Source organism: Amblyraja radiata, chromosome 16, assembly GCF_010909765.2.
Source record: "Amblyraja radiata isolate CabotCenter1 chromosome 16, sAmbRad1.1.pri, whole genome shotgun sequence".
In the NCBI taxonomy this organism is placed as follows: domain Eukaryota; kingdom Metazoa; phylum Chordata; class Chondrichthyes; order Rajiformes; family Rajidae; genus Amblyraja; species Amblyraja radiata.
The window spans coordinates 15,720,620-15,740,526 of NC_045971.1; the positions used below are offsets into that span (position 1 = coordinate 15,720,620).

At 45.9% G+C, this 19,907-nt stretch overlaps 1 protein-coding gene across 1 annotated transcript in view; it reads right to left on the minus strand.

Annotated features, from left to right (window-relative positions):
* Window positions 1–4,318: 4,318 nt before the first annotated feature.
* Window positions 4,319–19,907, minus strand: part of LOC116981958 (1-phosphatidylinositol 4,5-bisphosphate phosphodiesterase delta-3-like) — a 56,289-nt gene continuing 40,700 nt past the window's right edge. The window contains exons 9-15 of the mRNA XM_033035208.1: window positions 16,815–16,940; window positions 10,726–10,882; window positions 9,303–9,419; window positions 8,656–8,834; window positions 7,621–7,756; window positions 5,976–6,125; window positions 4,319–4,926 (exon numbers count right to left, since the gene is read on the minus strand). Of these exons, the coding sequence (XP_032891099.1) occupies window positions 4,838–4,926; window positions 5,976–6,125; window positions 7,621–7,756; window positions 8,656–8,834; window positions 9,303–9,419; window positions 10,726–10,882; window positions 16,815–16,940 (954 nt within the window). The 3' untranslated portion in view covers window positions 4,319–4,837. The remainder of the gene's footprint in view (window positions 4,927–5,975; window positions 6,126–7,620; window positions 7,757–8,655; window positions 8,835–9,302; window positions 9,420–10,725; window positions 10,883–16,814; window positions 16,941–19,907) is intronic.

Below are 19,907 nucleotides of genomic sequence, written 5' to 3' on the forward strand. Positions count from 1 at the left end.
AGATCTGGCGACGCTGAGGGATACAGCTCTTCTAGGGCCAATCTGAAAATGGGAATTAGGAATGCCAAACTCAATCACAAACGGCGGATTGAGGAGCACTTCCATAACAACTCTGACCCCAGGCGCATGTGGCAAGGAATCAAATCCCTTGCCGATTACCAGAAAGTTAACACCCCCCCCCCAGACAACGCCACCCTTCCTGACGAGCTAAACCATTTCTATGCTCGCTTTGACCGTGATAACAAAACCCCAGCCATCAAAGTTGCTCCACCACCAAATGAACAACCCCTCAGTCTCTCCACCTCTGCTGTACAAGATGCACTGAGCAAGGTGAATGAGCGCAAAGCTGCCGGCCCCGATGGCATCCCTGGCCGGGTGCTTAGGGCATGTGCTGGACAACTATCCCCAGTCTTTACCGACATTTTCAATCACTCACTGGCCCAGGGTGTTGTCCCCACTTGCCTCAAGACATCAACCATCGTGCCAGTGCCCAAACAGTCAGCCACAGGGAGCCTCAACGATTTCCGCCCAGTGGCACTCACCCCTGTCATTGCTAAGTGCTTTGAGCGGCTGATCTTGGCTCACCTCAAAGCCAGCCTCCCCCCCACACTGGACCCCCATCAGTTTGCCTACCGGGCCAACAGGTCTACAGAGGACGCCATATCGGCGGCCCTACACTCTGCCCTGACCCACCTGGACAACAACAACTCCTACATCAGGTTGCTGTTCATTGATTTCAGCTCCGCTTTCAACACTGTCATCCCCGCCAGCTTGATCACCAAACTCAGCGGGCTTGGCATCTCCACCTCCCTCTGCAACTGGACACTGGATTTCCTCACCAACAGACCACAGTCTGTTAGGGTCAACAACCTCAACTCCACCACTATAACACTGAACACCGGCGTGCCACAGGGCTGTGTGCTCAGCCCTCTCCTCTACTCCCTCTTCACCCACGACTGCATCCCTAAGTACGGATCCAACGCTATCATTAAGTTTGCTGACGACACCACGGTGGTAGGACTGATCAGTGACAACGACGAGTCAGCCTACCGAGAGGAGGTCCAGCACCTGACAACCTGGTGTGCCAATAATAACCTCGTCCTCAACTCCAAGAAGACGAAGGAACTTATTGTCGACTTCAGGAAGGTCAGAGGGGGCAGACATACCCCCATCCACATAAACGGGACTGAGGTGGAGCGCGTCTCCAGCTACAAATTCCTCGGGGCACACATCTCGGAGGATTTGTCCTGGTCCCTCAACACCTCCAAGCTGATCAAAAAGGCACAGCAGCGCCTTTACTTCCTGAGGAGGCTCAAGAAAGCCCACCTGTCCCCCCAGATCCTGACCAACTTCTACAGGTGTACCATCGAGAGCATCCTGACCGCCTGCTTCACGGTATGGTACAGCAGCTGCACTGTTGCGGACAGGAAGGCACTACAACGGGTGGTGAAAACCGCGCAGCACATCATCGGCGCCCCGCTCCCTGCCATGGATGCCCTCCACCGAAAACGGTGTCTGAAACGAGCTGGGAAGATCATTAAAGACCCCTCCCACCCCAATCATGGACTGTTTGCCCTCCTCCCATCAGGGAGGCGGTACAGGAGCCTCAGGTCTCGTACCAGTAGGATGAGGAACAGCTTCTACAATCATACCGTCGCATTGCTGAACTCGGAGTCCCGCTGATAGATTCCTCCGGTCCCTCCGTCCCCATTGTTTAATTATTCTGCATTTTCTATTGTTCTGTATCCTCTTATTTTTTTAAATTTCTATATTGCACTACTACGGACTGACGCAAAACTGCATTTCGTTGTACCGATACTCAGTATTTGTGCAATGACATTAAAGTTGAATTGAATTGAATTGAATAGACCAGACTCCCTACCACTGACTCAATGTACACCTCACGCCACCTCGGGGAACCCGCCAACATAATTAAAAACCTTTCCCACCCCGGCCTTTCCTCTTCTCTCCACTCCTGTCAGGCAGAATATACAAAAGCTTGAAAGCACCACCAGACCCAGGAACAGCTTCTTCCTCTGAAGACTTCTGAAAGGCCCTTCCATAAGTTAGTGTACAGTCCTGATTTTCCAACCTAACTCATTGTGGACTTTGGTCTTAGTCTCTGGAACTATTATGCTACAATGCTGGAAACTGTATTCTGCACTCTGGTATTTTTCTCTTTACTCTACCTATAGTGCGTATGGCTTGATTGCATTCATTTATAGTAATTTTTGACTTGATTGGCTAAAAATCAAGCAAAAGCTTGTGTACACTTGACAACAATAAAACATAAACTGTTGGAGGGGCAGCCTCGACCATTGTTGTATAATTTCAGGAGTAGAATTGGCCGAACTCCACCTTTGGAGCAGCAGCATTGTGTGAATGGTGCAATGTTCCACAATACATGAGAGTGATTTGGTGTACAAGGAGCAGTGCTGAGGAAGCACTGCACCATTTGAAGTCTCGACGAGTGAGTGCTGCTCTGTCAGTGGAGCAGTGCTGAGGGATTTCTGGCAGTGCTATGGACAATATGCAGCCAAGAGATCCGTGTTTGCATTGTGGCCTTATGTCCTTCTTCTGATGAATGTAATAGATCCCATGGAGTTATTTTTGCTGGATAATTTGTAATCAATAATCAACAATCATGATACAAAAATCACCTGATGATTGCAACATGAGCATGTGTTTGTGCTCCAAGTATTTTGTTCCTTAATTTCTTGATTATCTTCTGGGTTTATGTGAAATATCATGTATGAAAGTGTAACACATTGCAAAATCAGCGAAGGCCCTGCTTTGTCCGCTGGAAGTTGACCAGAGAATGGGGAGGGGTTAATAGTGAGGTTTGAAGTTGCAGGATTGTTGTCAACAGCAACAGGTGGGCTACACCTAGCTAGTGTAGCAATTGGTGGGTGAATGGAACAGAGCGAGGGATTGTTGATCATTTGTGGGGCACAGCCGTGTAGGGGAATGAACAAAGGAAGATCAGATTATTTGGCCAAAATCCACGAGTAGTACAAGCAACAAATAACAAAGTCACATTGGCATAAAGAGGTTCCCTTTTTGACTAAAGCACAGAGCAGAGATGCAGGAAGGTGAGAAATGTATAAATATGAGCCAAAGCTAGAACACACTGTTTAGTTCCAGTCACCCAAACAATGTGCAGCTGTAGTGGGTGGTTTAGATGAGTGATGTGGGTGAGGGGTACAGTGATGTGGGTGAAGGGTGCAGTGGTGTGGGTGAGGGGTGCAGTGATGTGGGTGAAGGGTGCAGTGATGTGGGTGAGGGGTACAGTGGTGTGGGTGACGGGTGCAGTGATGTGGGTGAGGGGTACAGTGATGTGGCTGAGGGGTACAGTGGTGTGGGTGAAGGGTGCAATGGTGTGGGTGAGGGGTGCAGTGATGTGGGTGAGGGGTGTAGTGGTGTGGGTGAGGTGAGGGGTGCAGTGATGTGGGTGAAGGGTGCAGTGATGTGGGTGAGGGGTGCAGTGATGTGGGTGAGGGGTACAGTGGTGTGGTTGAGGTGATGGATGGGTGCAGTGGTGTGGGTGAAGGGTGCAGGGGTCCAGAGATCAGGGTGTTGCGTGCAGTCTTCTCAGTGCCACCTACTCTGTGAATATGTCGATGTGCATCTGATGACTTTTAATTCAAATTCCGAGTGCCCTGGTGACAGGTAGTGCCATTGCCTGATAACTCCAGCGACACAGGTTCATCTAGTACTATCTGTATTGGTTTGCACGTTCTCGCTGTGTGTGTACGGGTTTCCCACCACATCCCAAAGACCTGCAGGTTGGTGACTTAATCGGCCACTGGAAATTGTCCTTTTGTGTAGATGGGAGGAAGGGTCAAAGAAGAGGTGATGACACGTGAGACAGAAGTTGCAGGGGAAACAGACGAAGGGGGAAGGGTGATCAATCTAGAGGGAGCAGCATGGATCTGAGTGGCTGAGTGACCTTCTTCCCTGTTGCAGTGACTGACAGGAAACATGCTTTGGTGTGTGTGAATATGGTCCTTCAAAATTCAGAGGAGAGACACAGGTTTTCATGCTGGTGTAACTCAGCGAGTGAGGCAGCATCTCTGGAGAGAAGGAATGGGCGACGTTCCGGGTCTCCCTTCTCTCCAGAGATGCTGCCTCGCCTGCTGAGTTACTCCAGCATTCTGTGTCTACCTTCGATTTAAACCAGCATCTGCAGTTCTTTCTTACGCACATGTCTTCATGATTGAGTTGTGTTCCTCGAATCTCAATGTTAATCATCCAAACTGTTGTTGGGGAGAAACAAAGGATATCAAGGCCTAAGGATGCACAGAACACACACCGAGCACTCTGTAAAATGTACATTATTTTATATGTAAGTACACCTCCAGGAAACCCCTGGTACTTGCTCTAACCAGCAGTGTTATGCAGGTGCATTGCACATGACTCAGCTGAGCTGGGATTATTGTGTGAGTCAACGGCACAGTAGGAGTCCATGGGCCTAAACCCCAGCCTGGGGAAGACCAGGTACTATTCTCGACGGTGAATGTTCCTGGATTAAGGTGAAGCTCTGTGAAAGGTTTTAGATTCAGTTTTCACTGTAGGTGAGCGGTATCTAGGTCCGACAGCAGGCCCGCGGTCAGGCTGGGGGTGGCGATGGTGCAGAGCAAAGCTGTCTGACTTCCCAGTGAACACGGCCGAGCTTTGTGCTCACTGTGTTATCTGTGTTATGGTGCGGCATTGTTAAAGGTGCAAAGTTACACAACATAATGGGCTCCACGGCCCCACGAGCTGCTGCTCGCCGCAGGAGGACGGTGGGTGCATCAATGTCTCCACTTGCACAGTCACACTGACAGCTCGCTCCTCACTACACGCTCTTAATCCTGACCCGAACAAAGAGGGTGGCAGGTGAGAGGGGCGCGGAGTCCTTGGCCAGCAGGTGGATGTGTCGGTAACCTGCGGAGACAAACAGAAACAGCATCGGTAGGAGGCACGGATCGGGAGGAGCAGTATGGATTAGTTTACAGTGGCCTATTTATTTATCTACCAACCTACACATCTTTGCGATGAGGGAAGAAACCCATGTGGTCACAGGGAGAACATGCAAACTCCACACAGATAGCGCCCAGGTCTCTGGCACTGCGAGGCAAAGCCTCTGCTTGCTGCATCACTGCGCCCCCGCATAAACTCTCTCATCGGGTAAATGTACCCTGATCTCCTGCCTGACAGAGGTAGGCATGAACCAATACTCTTATAAAGTGTGAGGAGAGGGCAGCACAGTGGTGCAGCGGTCGAGTTGCTGCTTTTCAGCACCAGAGACCCAGGTTCGATCCTGACCATGGGTGCTGTCTGTGTGGAATTTATTTGACAATAGACAATAGACAATAGGTGCAGGAGTAGGCCATTCGGCCCTTCGAGCCAGCACCGCCATTCAATGTGCCTTCTTCCCATATCGCCTGACTCCGATATTTTTAAGAGCCCTATCTAGCTCTCTCTTGAAAGCATCCAGAGAACCCGCCTCCACCGCCCTCTGAGGCTGAGAATTCCACAGATTTATTCTCCTTATAACTGCGTGTGATTTCTCCGGGTGCTACATTTCCTCCCACATCCCAAAGATGAGTAGGTTCGTAGTTTAATTGGCTTCTGTAAATTATCCCTAGTGTGTATGATAGAACGAGTGTACAGGTGATCAGCATGGACTTGTTGGGCCATCCTGCATCTCTAAAACAAACTAAAAGAGAGGCAATACTATGATGAGGGTCTGTGGTTCTGTAGGGTGGAGGGGCGGGGACAGGGAGTGTGGTTCTGTGGAGAGGGGTGGGGACAGGGAGTGGAGTTCTGGGGGGATGGTCAATGAGGGTCAACGTGGATGTCAATCGGGGGGGGGGTGAGTTTCAGGACGAGGGTGAGGAATGGGTGAGTCGGGGTGGTATGTGGGTAACCAGGGTGAATTCTACAGGAGGCGGGTGGATCAGGATCCATCGGGTGACTAAAGTGTTGCTCACCTTCTTTCACACTGGTGAAGGGGAGTGTGAACTGCCCGATGAAGTCATTGCTGGACGACGAATCGTAATCTTCGACCACGATTCGGATCAGCGCCTGTTCAGGAACACTGATTGTAAACTTGAGTACTTCATTCCACACCGGGTTAAAACCTGCAACCACGCAATGGACACAGTGACTGTTAGTTCAGTTCAGTTTAGTTTATTGTCACATACACCGAGGTACAGTGAAAAGCTTCAGTTGTGTGTAAACCAGTCAGCAGAAAGACTATAGACGATTACAATCGAGCCATTCATGGTGTACAGATACATGATAGGGGAATAACATTTAGTGCAAAATAAAGCCAGTAAAGTTTCTGTCCGAGTTCACCAACCACTGATCTGTTGGGGAACGGACAACTCTGTCACAGAGGTCCCTGCCCGTGCCCTTACTGACCATGGGGGAGGCTATGCCCACTGGGAGCAGGATCTCTGCAACACTAGGAAGAACCCTGTCCAGCTGCCAGCCCTGGACCTAGGAGGGATGAGATGTCATTTGCTGGCTGGTGACCCTTCCCCCTCTCTCCACCCCCCCCCCCCCCCCCATCTCCCTAAATGACTGATGACTGTAGGTCCTTGTCTGTCCACAGATTATGTCATTGTTTCCTATTTCCTTTCAACATCGTAGGCTATTCGACTCATCAAGTCAGCTCTCAGGGCTAACCTTGTATCCAAAGCCGTTTTGAAGAGTGGGGGAGAACTAATTGAAGCATATAATGTCTTGAAGTGTCTTGACAACGTGGGTGTGGAGAGGATGTTTCCTCCTGTCAGAAAATCTAGAACTTGAGGTTACTGCATAAAAATCCGGTTTTACCCATTTAACACTAAAATGAGGAGCCTTTTTTTTCCTCTCAGGCTGTTGCGCATCTTTTGAACTTTCTTCCATAAAAGCCGTGATCTTATTAAACAAAGCAGCAGGTTTGAGAGGCCGAGTTGTTCATTCCTGTTCCTAATTTGTAAATTAACTTTCTTGAAACACAAGAGGCCATTTGGCCCATTTGACCGTGCCAAGGCCTAGTGGAGCAATCCCATCAATCTCACTCCCTCTTTTATTTATTCTGAGTACCATTCTCTGAACTCATGCACATTAATTCCTTTGATTCCTTGCCATTTAGCCATACTGGAGGGGGAAATTTACAGTGGCTTATCAACAGACAGCATAGTTTTGCAATGTGGGAGGAAAGCGGATCATTTGGGGGGTTTATGGAGAACGTGCAAACTCCATTTGGACGGCACCTGTGGTCAGGATTGACCCTGGATCCCTGAAGGTACGAGACTGCTGCATATTCAGTATGAAACCTCTGAAATCAGCAAAAACCATGTAACAGGCACATAGCCTGGTACTGGCAATAAAACCACAAGGTCAGTTCTAGCAGAATGTCTCAAGTACATTCTGGAAATGTCTCTTAGCAAATTCCTTCTTCTGATAAAGAGTGGGATCAACAGATTATCACCGCTCTTTTTAATGCGCGGAACAGCGAATACACGTAAAGACAGGAGACACCATGACTTCCGTTTCATCTCCAGAGTTTACTAACTGTTGAGATCCTCAGCCACGTCACTGACAGTATAACTTTCTCCCACCAGAAAAGTGTTGTGCACATCCTACCATTATTTTCAATATATCTTGTCCTCTTTGTGGCGTTGTCTTCAGGAACACCATGCACTTCCACACGCACCAGGGGGTCCACTATAGAGTTCTTCTTATCCTTATTCACTTTGGGGAGTTGCTGAGCTGTAATAACCTGAAAGGAATCATAGATTCAGAGAACGATTACAACACAGGAGGCCAGTCAGCCCATCACCTCCACCCCGGTTCTCTACCGCAGCAGCCACTGGCCATTTCTCTGGTGCCTTGTCAATTTTTCCTCACCAAACGTTTACCCACAATGGAACCTGGAATGTCACAATGGAACCTGCCTCTATCCGGCAGCACCACATTCCCAATTAAAATCACATAAAAGTCCACCATCGATTTTCTGGCACCCTTGGTTCCAGAGCCTTGCCGGATTATCCTTTTTGATGGACTAATAGAGGTCACGATGTCCGAGAGGAGTCGAAGGTGGTGTGGTCTCTGGTATATCCACCACCATCTTGGGAAGCAGTTGATGAAATCATAATGGAGAGATTGGAGTGGCACGGTGGCGCAGCGGTAGAGTTGCTGCCTTTCAGCGCCAGAGATACGGGTCCGATCCTGACTGTGTGCTCTCTGTATGGAGTTTGTACCTTTTCCCTGTGACCTGCGTGGATTTTCTCCGGGATCTCCGGTTTCCTCCCACACTCCAAAGATGTACAGGTTTGTAGGTTAATTGGCTTGGTATAATTATAAATTGCCACTAATGTGTGTAGGATAGCTTTAGTGTGCGCAGGTCGCCGTGGACTTGGTAGGCCGAAGGACCCGTTTCCGTGCTGTTTCTAAACTAAACTAAAAATTGACATACAACATATCACCACAGTTCATCTACCACGAGCTTGGTCAAGGGGTAAGGAAAGCTTCCAATTGCGGGGAGCTGTTTGAACTAAGATCCCCTGCACTGCCAAGTATGCTACGTGAACTACTCTGAGCTTAGCTTTACAGGATTTTAATTTGGTTCAAATCCACAGAACGGCCGCTTTCTGGAAATCAAAACAGAGTTACATTTACATCAATGATCAGCTGCGTCTTATTGAGTCCTGCTCCGTTTCTTGGTCTTGCAGGGTCAAACGGATTAGATTTGTTCCTCATGAAGCTGGGCTTCAGGATGTAGCCAGACCGACCATTCTGTCGAAATTTCCCTTTGTTTAGATCCATCTCCATTCCGGACTTCTGGAAATTCAGGGCCACTACATGAAAATAAAAATGACATCTATTAATTAAATGTGACCAATAAATATCTCCATCGGATGAAATAAGACAGGTCTGTATTCTCTGAAACACCAAGATTGAGATTTTAACCATCTTGGTAATGGAAACTCTTCAAATTAAATTGAGTGAAGTCTGAATTTGACCTGAATATTGTGCGACAACAACGTGAGCAGATGTGTGTGGAAAGGAACTGCAGTTGCTGGTTTATACCGACGATATACACAAAGTGCTGGAGTAACTCAGCGGGTCAGGCAGCATCTCTGGAGTGAAAGGATGGGTGACATTTCGGGTTGGGATGGTTCTTCAGGCTCAAAGTAGAGGGGAGGGTACTGGAGATACAAAAGGCCAGAACAAAGTAGAGCCAGCAACAGATGACGAAAGCAAGTGAAGCCCATTATGGGCCCATTGTTGGCTGGGGAAGAGGTGATCACGAAGAACAGTCTGACCTAGTTGGCATCCAGCATTCCACATCTCCTGGGGGTTGTAGTTGGAAGAGTCGACCCTGGAGCCTGTGGGGTAAATCCTCGACAGCTGCTTAGTGTTGTATCGTACAAAGAGACTCCCTGAAAAGCAAATGATTCATTGTTAGAGGCAATCTTTACATAGAATCATAGAGTTATTTAGCATGGAAACCGGCCCTTCAGCCCGACTCACCCATGCCGAACAAGTTGTCCACCAGACCTAGTCCCAATTGTCTGCTTTTGACCCATATCTCTATCAACCTATCCTATCAATGAACATGTCCAAATATCTTTTAAGTTGTCATTGTACCCGCCTCTATCACTTCTTTTGGCAGCTCATTTCCATCACCCTCTGTATGAAAAATGTGCCCCTCGTATCTCTATAATACTAAAGCTCTTCGTCTTGTTTGTGGCTCCGTGTGTGTGTGTGTGTGTGTCAATCTGGTTATTTTTCCTATTTTCTTCCAAACGCTAGGGCCACAGCCTTCCCATTTTCACACATCCTACTCACATTTTCCCGTCGAGGCGATAAACATCTTCCTGTCGCATTCCCACCTATATTTTTGAACTTTTTAATCGTTTAAAGTTTTAAAAACAGCCCGAAAACTCGCCCATTTTTGGAAAAAAAAACCAGAGTGACATCACAATGCACTCGCAAGGAAGGACGGGACACTCCGGGTGGGAGGGACACTCCAGCGCACGCAGTGAACGAGGAGGTCAAATACAATCTAACCAAACTCCACAAAGCTGCAACATGACTTCCTGACTCTTATAATGCCCGAACCAATGTTGCTACTTTCAGGGTGATGTAGACTTGGACTGCAAGATGCCTCTGTATAGCAACGCTGTTAAGGGTCTTGCCATTAACTGTATACGTTCCCCTTACATTCAACCAAAGTACTCCCAAAGTACTACACCTCACAATTGTACGGATTAGACTCCATCTGCCATTTTTCTGCCCATTTCTGTAGCTGACTCACATCCCATTGTATATTTGGACAGCCTTCCCTCCTGTCTGCAACTCCACCAACTTTGGTGTTTTGGCATCAGACTCACGGGCCCGTAGTTCTCTGACTTGTTCTTATAGCTTTTAAATAAAGGCACAGCATGGGCCAATATTTATCTTTTGACCAATGCTGGGTGTTTCAGGAACCTTCCTATACACAAATCCTGCTCCCTTTCCCACATCCCATCAGTGACTAGACTTCAAAAAGGCTACACTGGCCATGAGCACCAGATGTGATCAGGAAATCATACCACTACTAACAGAGCTAGAACAGCGGGTGGGGAAATCTTGGTCACAGGCCGTCAAACAAAGAGGAACAAGTACCTGACCAGCCCAGAGAATTTGACATTAGTGATGATTACTGGTCCTCCCCAAATTCGACACGACAATGGGTGGTCTTACCCGACTCAGTGATAAGTTTCTTCGCTTTGTTTTCAGAAAAGGATGAGAGCTCGCAGACACAGGCCTTACTCCAGGCGTGTTGGAAGCCATTAAAATGGACAGCCTTGCAATAGACCACCAGGTCCATTAACTCCTCTGATAGCTCCCCGACTGCATCCTGTAAAAACACGGGAATAATCGTGAAATCAAGCTGATCCCAAACAGTTTGCAAACCCCAAAAGCCCAACACTCGGCAAATCCCTCACATCCAGGCACCCAGTGTAATTAGAACAATCTGGATTTCATTAATTTTATTGAAGGGTTAGCTCCAATTGGAAATATAATGCAATTGCTTGTGTATCAGCTTCGAGGAATAATTGAATATTTTTGCCAACGTAATCACAGCAGTTTCTTTAATATTGTCTGCCAGAGCTTTCTCTTGCCCCTATTTTGCCCTCCTGATATCATTCTTAAATATGCTCCTCAGTCCCCTGAACTCCTCCTGCGATACACTTGATCCCAGTTGTCGATTCCTGGCCTATGCCTCCTTCTTTATCCTGACTAGAGCCTCAATTTTCTCTCATCATCTCAGCTTCCTTGTACCCACCTGCCTCTCCCTCCACTCCATCAGGAACATGCATGCCCTGAACTCTTGTCATCACACTCTTAAAAGCATCCGACTTTCTAGAAGTCAGTTTGCCCGCAATCAATCTACTCCAATCAACTTTAGCAAGTTCTAGTCTAATACCATCAATGTTGGTATTGCCTCAATTCAGAACTTTAAAATGCGGGCGGGCCAGCCCTGTCCTTATATGTGGCTATTTTTAAACCATTAGAACGGTGGTCACTGGGTAAAGTTTAGGAAGCTGAAATCGGATAAGGCCCTTGAGCAATATAAAGTAAGGTGGGAAGATCATAAACAAAAAATTAGGAGGGCTAACAGAGATCATAATAATAATAATAATGGATGGGATTTATATAGCGCCTTTCTAATACTCAAGGCGCTTTACATCGCATTATTCATTCACTCCTCAGTCACACTCGGTGGTGGTAAGCTACTTCTGTAGCCACAGCTGCCCTGGGGCAGACTGACGGAAGCGTGGCTGCCAATCTGCGCCTACGGCCCCTCCGACCACCACCAGTCACTCACACACATTCACACACAGGCAAAGGTGGGTGAAGTGTCTTGCCCAAGGACACAACGACAGTATGCACTCCAAGCGGGATTCGAACCGGCTACCTTCCGGTTGCCAGCCGAACACTTAGCCCATTGTGCCATCTGTCGTCCCCATCATGAAATATTCCTGGCAAGTAGGATTAAGGAGAATCTCAAGCTATTTTAGACATATTAGGAGAAGGAGGGTAGCAAGGGGGAGGTCTGAAGAAGGGTCACGACCTGAAATGTCACCCAATCCTTCTCTTCAGAGATGCTGCCTGTCCCACTGAATTGCTTGAGCATTTTGTGTCACTCAGAGACAAAGAGAAAATTTATACGTGGAGTCAGAGGAAGTGGGTGAGGTCCTAGATGAGTGCTTTGCACTGAGGAGAAGGACATGGATAATCAGAGAAATGCATGTTGACGTATATTCTAGGACATATCAATATCAAGAAGGATCTGGTGTTGAGTGTCTTGAAAAGCATTACAATAGATGTCCACTGGGACTGATAGAATCTAACCTAAGATACTGGGGGGGGGGGGGGGGGGGGTTTGCTGCGATATTGCTGCGATTGTGTCATCTTGAGCCATCAGCAAGGTCCCATGACTAGAGAGGCAATGACAGATAAGGGATAGTCTGTATAGCTTTGTATCTCATAAATTTGATTTGGGTTTTTTTGAAGAGGTGATGAAGAGTCATAAGGGATAGGGGTAGAATTAGGCCATTTGGCCCATCAAGTCTACTCCGCCATTCAATCATGGCTGATCTACCTCCCTCCTAACCCTATTCTCCTGCCTCCTCCTCATAACCTCTAACACCTGTACTAATCAAGAATCTATCTATCTTTGCCTTATCCTGAAGAGGATAGGCTTGGATCTCCAAGGTCTCTCGGTTTCACCAATATTCCTTTGTACCTTAACATTTACTGTATATATTCTACTCCTACTTTAACTTCCAAAAGATCAGTGACGTTTGGGCACATATAAAATGATCCAGAATCAGCTGATGACCAAACATAATGAGGGCAGTAATATAGGCCAAGGGCAGAGAGGTTGGTATGGGAATGGCAAGAGTAGTTAAAATGGTTAGCAACTGGGAGGTCCAGTAGGCAATGGAGGACAGAGGACAAGTATTCGTCAAAATGGCTGCCTAGCCGATGCTTGGTTGGGTACTGGGGAATGACCTAGTCTTCGCTTGGTCTCGTCGATGTAGAGGCGGCCACATCAGGAGCAATTAATGCAATAGACGGGAGTACAGAAGATAGAAGTATTAGATGTTGCACTTTGGGAAGTCAAACGTAAGAGGAGCGTTTACAGTTAATTACAGGACCCTTATAGGCATTAATGTATAGATGGATCTTGCAATGTAAGTCCACAGCTCCCTTAAAGTGGCATCACAAGTACAGATCTACTCAGGTTATAACTGGAATGTATTCAAGAGAACTTTGTAACCTGAACAGTTGACAAATCAGAAATGTCAGCGTATGCCAGTATAGTTAAATAAATACATAGGCCAATGTTTAGTTAATTTCTCTGCGATACTGAAGGGAGATACAATAGCAACATTTAAGAAGCATTTGGACAGACATACGTACAGGCTGGAGATGGGGGAGGGAAATAGAGCATGATCAGACTGATGGGATTAGTTTAAATTGGTATCATTGTGGGGCAAAGGGTACCTGTGTTGTAATATGCAATGTTCTATCATTGAGGAGTGATTTACTAGGACAAGCTGCCAACTAATCGAAAGGTGGCTGTAAAGTTGCATAATATTTTTCACAGAATATCTTATCACAATCAGCACGTTGGAGTAGAACAAATAAACCTGTCCCATAAAACAAATCAGTCCTGGCTTGCGTAAATCAGCCAGCAAATTTATCAGGAGAAATAACAGACGTTCTGTGAAGACGACGAGGACACACTGTACCAGTCTTTGTGGTACTGTCACAATGTAATGGAGGTATTCAGGACATTGACCTGTTGTGTCCAGATAGGCAGGCTATCCAACGTACCTCGGTTGAATAGAGATAAAAAAACAAGGAACCTCTGCCAAAATGTGGGAGAGGCGATAGCTTTGTGAATGTGAGGAAATGTAGCCGCTGATAACAGGCCTGTTGAATACAAAGCAGGGATGTGACATTGATTCTCCGGCTGAGTCAGAGAGGCCTACGCAAATCACAAAGAAAGCTCAATATTTGCACATGTTAAAAAAACCCAGAAATATAGAAAACAATGGATAGGCCATTAGGTCCTTTGAGACTCTCCATCATTCAGAATGATCACAGCTGATTATCCAAATTCAGTACACTGTTCTTACCTTCTCTCCCTATTTCCCCACACTTTCTGCCACAAGGAATATTTCCAGCTCTCAGAGCCAAGGGTTACAAAATCCACGGCAACCTTATCAACATTGTGGTCTTCGTAAAAGAAAAATAAGGCCCACCTTGACCTAATCAAGTCATGCCATCCACTTGTCCTGATCAATCTAATCATCACATACAAATGATGTCAACACATAGAACAACAGTGTTAGGATGTTGAGGAGTTACTGAGAAAAGGCATAGAATTCATTCTTCAGCCACTGTCCTCGGCCGATGACTTGTTCATCTGCAACTCATTAGTTATTCTAGTATTGTAAATACTGTGTTGTATTGTACTTGTGTTTTAGAAATTCTTTGTTTATTATAACCTCTGGAGAAATGACTGTGCTTCACTAGCTGGAAGCAAACCCACCTTAATGGGAGGTGGGGGCTCAGCCCGTGAAATGGTGATTATTGACAGCTAAACATTCAGAAAAGAGACCAAGTTAGCCAAAAAATCTTTGAAGTGAAGGTTTAAACAGCATAATCTCCCTGAAATGTAGGTACTAGTAGATAGGCTGAATGTCTTGACTTAAACTTAGTAGTCTAGGAAGGGTACCTCAATATCATCATGGGAGGAGCAGGGGACAGGAGAAGACTTTGGTGTCATGTCAGGTTTGGAAATCACTGAGATGGGGATGACAGGAGACAATGCTGAGGCCTTTGCTGAGGACTAGGGGTTACCAACCTAAAGAGTTTTGCTATGCTCTTTTCAGTTTTTCCAGCATTTCCTTTTTTTACGCCAACATAGCACTTGCCTTCCTAACTGCTTGTGTCTCAGGGCATCCTCTTTCAGCGCTTGGTGTATGAGGCCCCTCGCGTCTTGTTGCACCTTCCCTTTCCCCAAACAATCACTATTGATATCTATTTGGTAAAGAAAAAGAGAACTACACATTTATCTACATGAAACTACATCTACCGTGTACTTGTCCACTCATCCAATTGTCCAACCCTAACCTCATAGGCGTCTTTTTGCATCCACCTCATAGTTCATAATTTCTATATCTGTCCACTCCTGGCCTGTTCATGTTCCTGTCTAAATGTCTCTTACACGTTGCTATCATATCTGCTTCCACCACTTACCTAGACAGCACATTCCATGCACCCACCACTCTCTGTGTGAAAAAAGCTTGCCTCTTAAATCTATTTTAAACTTTCACTCTCTCACCTTAAATCTATGAATTCTATTATTTGACATTTCCATATCCGACTAGATATACTGTCTGTGCATCTCATAATTCAATATACTTCCACCAGACAAAATAATCATGTTTGTCCAATCTCTTCTTAAATCTAATACTCTTTAATCCAGTAAATATGATGGTGACTCTCTTCTGTATCCTCTCCAAAGCCTCCACACCCTTCCTGGAATGTGGCAACCAGAACTGCACTCAATACTCCAAATGAAGCCTAACCAAAATGTCATATAGTTGCAACATAACTTCCCAACTGTTATATTCAACACTCTGATCAACAAACATGTATGTGCTTTCTTTACTACCCTATCTACTCATGTTGCCATTTTCAGGAAGCTACGGATTTACAGGTAGCTCAATAAATGCTTGTATTTCAATGTTCTTTATACTCCTATTTACCGTAAACTTCCCCCTTACAAATGGGACAAGTGGGCAAATGGGACTAGCTGAGATAGAGCACCTTGGTTGGCATGGATGAGTTGGGCCGAAGAGCCTATATCCGTGCTGCTTGACTCTATGTGACCTCCCAACATGCAACACCTTACACTTGTCCAAATAGTATTGAGCTGAATCCTTTGACATCATTTGTCACTAGCCCACAACTCAGCCTGCAGGGCATCAGAGTATGGAGAGAAAATTGCAACAGCTTCTACCACCAAGAAGGAACATGGCAAAGGGACATGGAACAAAAGCCCCCGCAATTCTCCTCCGAGTTGCACGCACCTGGAAATACTGTAGAATGCTGGTCCTTTATCATCACTGGGTCTAAATCTTAGAATTTGCTGCCCGGCTATTTCACTAGGACTATAGAAGTTAACAAACGCAGCTCACCATCATCTTCACAATGACAGTCAGAAGGTGATGAATTCTTTAGTCAGAGGGAGGTGAATCTGTGGCGTTCACTGCCACAGAATGCTGTGGAGGCCAAGTCAATGGATATTTTTAAGGCAGAGACTGATCGATTCTTGATTAGTGCGGGTGTTCAGGGTTATGGGGAGAAGGCAGGAGAATGGGGTTGAGAGGGAAAGAAAGATAGATCAGCCATGATTGAATGGCGGAGTAGAGTTGATGGGCCGATCGACCTAATTCTGCTCCTATCACTTATGACCTTATGACAATGATCACTGGCTTTGCCAGCCAAGTCCAGATCCCAAAAAGTACATAACTAAAATAAACTTAAACAAACTAACATCACAGCTTGGTTCAGAAAATGACATCCATTTTTGTAACCTGGCTCAATAGATCATTTTGAACATCATGGCTTCATCCAGCATAGGACTTGTAACCAATGCAGAAAAATGGCAGGAAGGAGAGTTAGGGTCAGGTGAAATTCCATTTGGATGATTATATACAAGAGGTTCTCTGGACAACAGTTTCACGTCTCTAACTACCTTTTACCTTTCTATTTTTCTCTCCATTTTTAACATTCTCATCTTCACAGTCGTCTTCTTCTTCCTCTCGTTCAGCTGTGGTCCCGGAGTCTTCAAATTTCTTCCCTTTGATCAGGACTTTGGCTTTGAGTGCCTGCAAAAAGGACAGTTAGAAGGTTGAACTGGGCTCTGTGGAGCCTTCACACAACTCTGGTGCTCTCCCCATTCAATTGTTTAACTCAAATTATTATACAACACAACATAAAGAACTTGTATTTATTAAGCTAATTTCCTAGTCTCAAGACATCCCAAACTACTTTAAAGTTTTAGAGATATATGATGGAAACAGGCCCTTCGTCCCACCAAATCCATGCCGACCAACAATCACACATTCTCATTGGTTTTATGTAATCCCCACTTTCTCGTCTGTACATTTAAGTAAGTAAGTAAGTCAGTCAGTAAGTTTATTGGCCAAGTATTCACATACAAGGAATTTGCCTTGGTGCTCCGCCCACAAGTAACAACATGACATACAGTGACAGTTACAAATGACTCAGAAAACACCAAAGATTGGAAAACACTAAACATTAATAATAATAAAACATTAATGATAAAACACCATTGATCAAGCATGTGAACCAACAAAATACCAGATCAAAGGGAGACTACAGATTTTTGGCTGTTGAGTAGAGCAACTACTCGTGGATAAAAACTGTTTTTATGTCTGGCTGTGGCAGCTTTGACAATCCGGAGTCGCCTTCCAGAGGGAAGTTATTCAAAGAGTTTGTGACCAGGGTGAGAGGAGTCAGAGATGATCTTGCCCGCTCGCTTCCTGCCCCTTGCAGTGTACAGTTCATCAATGGAGGGAAGGTTGCAGCCAATAACCTTCTCTGCTGATCGGACGATTCCCTGCAGCCTCCAGGTGTCGTGCTTGGTGGCTGAGCCAAACCAGACCATGATGGAGAAGGTGAGAACAGACTCTACGATGGCCGTATAGAATTGGATCATCATTGCCTGTGGCAGATTGTGCTTCCTCAGCTGCCGTAGGAAGTACATCCTCTGTTGTGCCTTTTTGACTGTGGAGTCGATGGTAGCCCCCCACTTAAGGTCCTTGGAGATGATGGTTCCCAGGAACTTAAAAGACTCCACAGATGTGACTGTGGTGTTGTTGATGGTGAGTGGGGTGAGGGGAGGGGGAGCTCGCCTAAAGTCTACATGTACATTTATGTACATTAGTTAGCCATCCTACCAGCAAGCAAGGACGATATAAGCAATTTGTTTTAAGTGATGTTAATGGAGAGTTAAATATTGCACACAAAACCTTTCACCTCAGAATTTCTCTCCACCCGTAGGATTACTACACAGCCGCACAATGAAATATCCATCAAAGACATAGAGCTGCAATATCTTTATGACATTCCTTGGCTTTAACAGTGTGAGACCTTGGCTACACTTTCCTCTGCCAGGAGTTACCGTTCACAGTGAGATGACAGGGACCTTGGCCCTCACCTTGGAAACCTGCCACAAAGGGGATATGGACCAGAAGATAGTAACGGCAATAATGTTGCCATCTCCAGCATGGGATTTCAGACATCCTAACATTCCAACATCCCATCTCTCCGATATTCACCCCCTCTGATGCAGTCATTCCTGTGCAATGTCACTGCAATGCAATGACTCCAATTCAACATCACTCCAATGCAACGTCACTCCAATGCAACTGCAGTACACTTTCATCAAACAGCCACCATGATAACTTGCGCAGTAACTGGGTGGCATGCTGCTGTGGCCTATGCTGGAGGCAGTGGCGAAGGGAGGAGGACCTACCTGTAGCAGGTAGAGTTGTAGGTGACGCCACGATTCAGAGGGTGACATGCGGCAGGGGAGGCAGCTGAATGGTAAGTTGGGCCAGATGAGGAATTCCACTACTTTTATAATTTAATAAGTTAAGCTAAAATACAGACAATGTGATTAGTAACATTATTGGTGTTATTTAATTGAGAGGGACAACTATAAGGATAATTATTTTTTACTCTAATTAGTTAAAGTAAAGGGACTGCAGGTTGAAAGAATGACAGTGAACTCAGTGCCATGTGTTATGCAGCTTGTAGCATGTGGGAATTCAAGTCAAGTCAGGTTGATTGTCATATATCCAAGTAGTGAGATGGACATACAATGAAATCCTTGCTTGCAGCAGCATCACAGCCAAATAGGCCCCGGCAAACACATAAATTATACACAAAGCAAGACAGTGAAAAGAAAGAAGAATGTGCAAAAAGGAACATTAGTGAAATACACCAATAGAAAAAAAAATCTGTCAATGCGAGAGGTGGTACATAGTGTTCCAATGTCGAGGCAGGATGAGAGTTATGAGGGTTGGGGTCAAGAACCTGATAGCTGTAGGAAAGCTGCTGTTCTTGAACCCGATAGTGTGGGACATCAGGGTTCTGCACCTCCTGTTTAATGATAAATTCAAGAAGATCCAGATGGTGGGAGTCCTTGATAATAAATGGTGCCTCCTTGAGGCAATGCTTCATATAGATGCTTTCTTCTGTAGGGATGACCGTGTTCATAGTGGGCTGAATCCATCACGTTCTGTAACCGCTTGCATTCCAATACCTTGGAACTGCCGCCCCAGGCTGTGACATGACTAGTCAGGATACGTTCCATAGTGCAGCTGTAGAAATTTGTTACAGTATTCGTTGACAAGTCAAATCTTTTTAAACTTCTAAGAAATTAGAGTCACTGGTGCGTTGTCTTCATAGTCTATGTGCTGGGCCCAGGACAGGTCATCAGAGAATGTTAAATTCCTAAACCTACAGGAATGCGCAGCTGTGAACTCTCTCCATCATCAATCTACCAATAAAAACTGGCAGACGTTCTCCCACCATTCCCCTTCTACAGTCAGCGATTAGTTCTTTGGTCTTGTAGATGTTGAGCACGAGGTATTGGTGCGGCACTACTCCACCAGGTGTTCTACCTTTCTCCTGTTCACTGCCTCACCACCATCCGCATTCGACCAACACACACAGCCGTGGATGCAAAGAGAGTAGAATGAAGCATGTAGCCCTGAGGGGCACCTGTGCTGAGGGTCAGTGAGGAGGAAACGTTACTGAAGGCG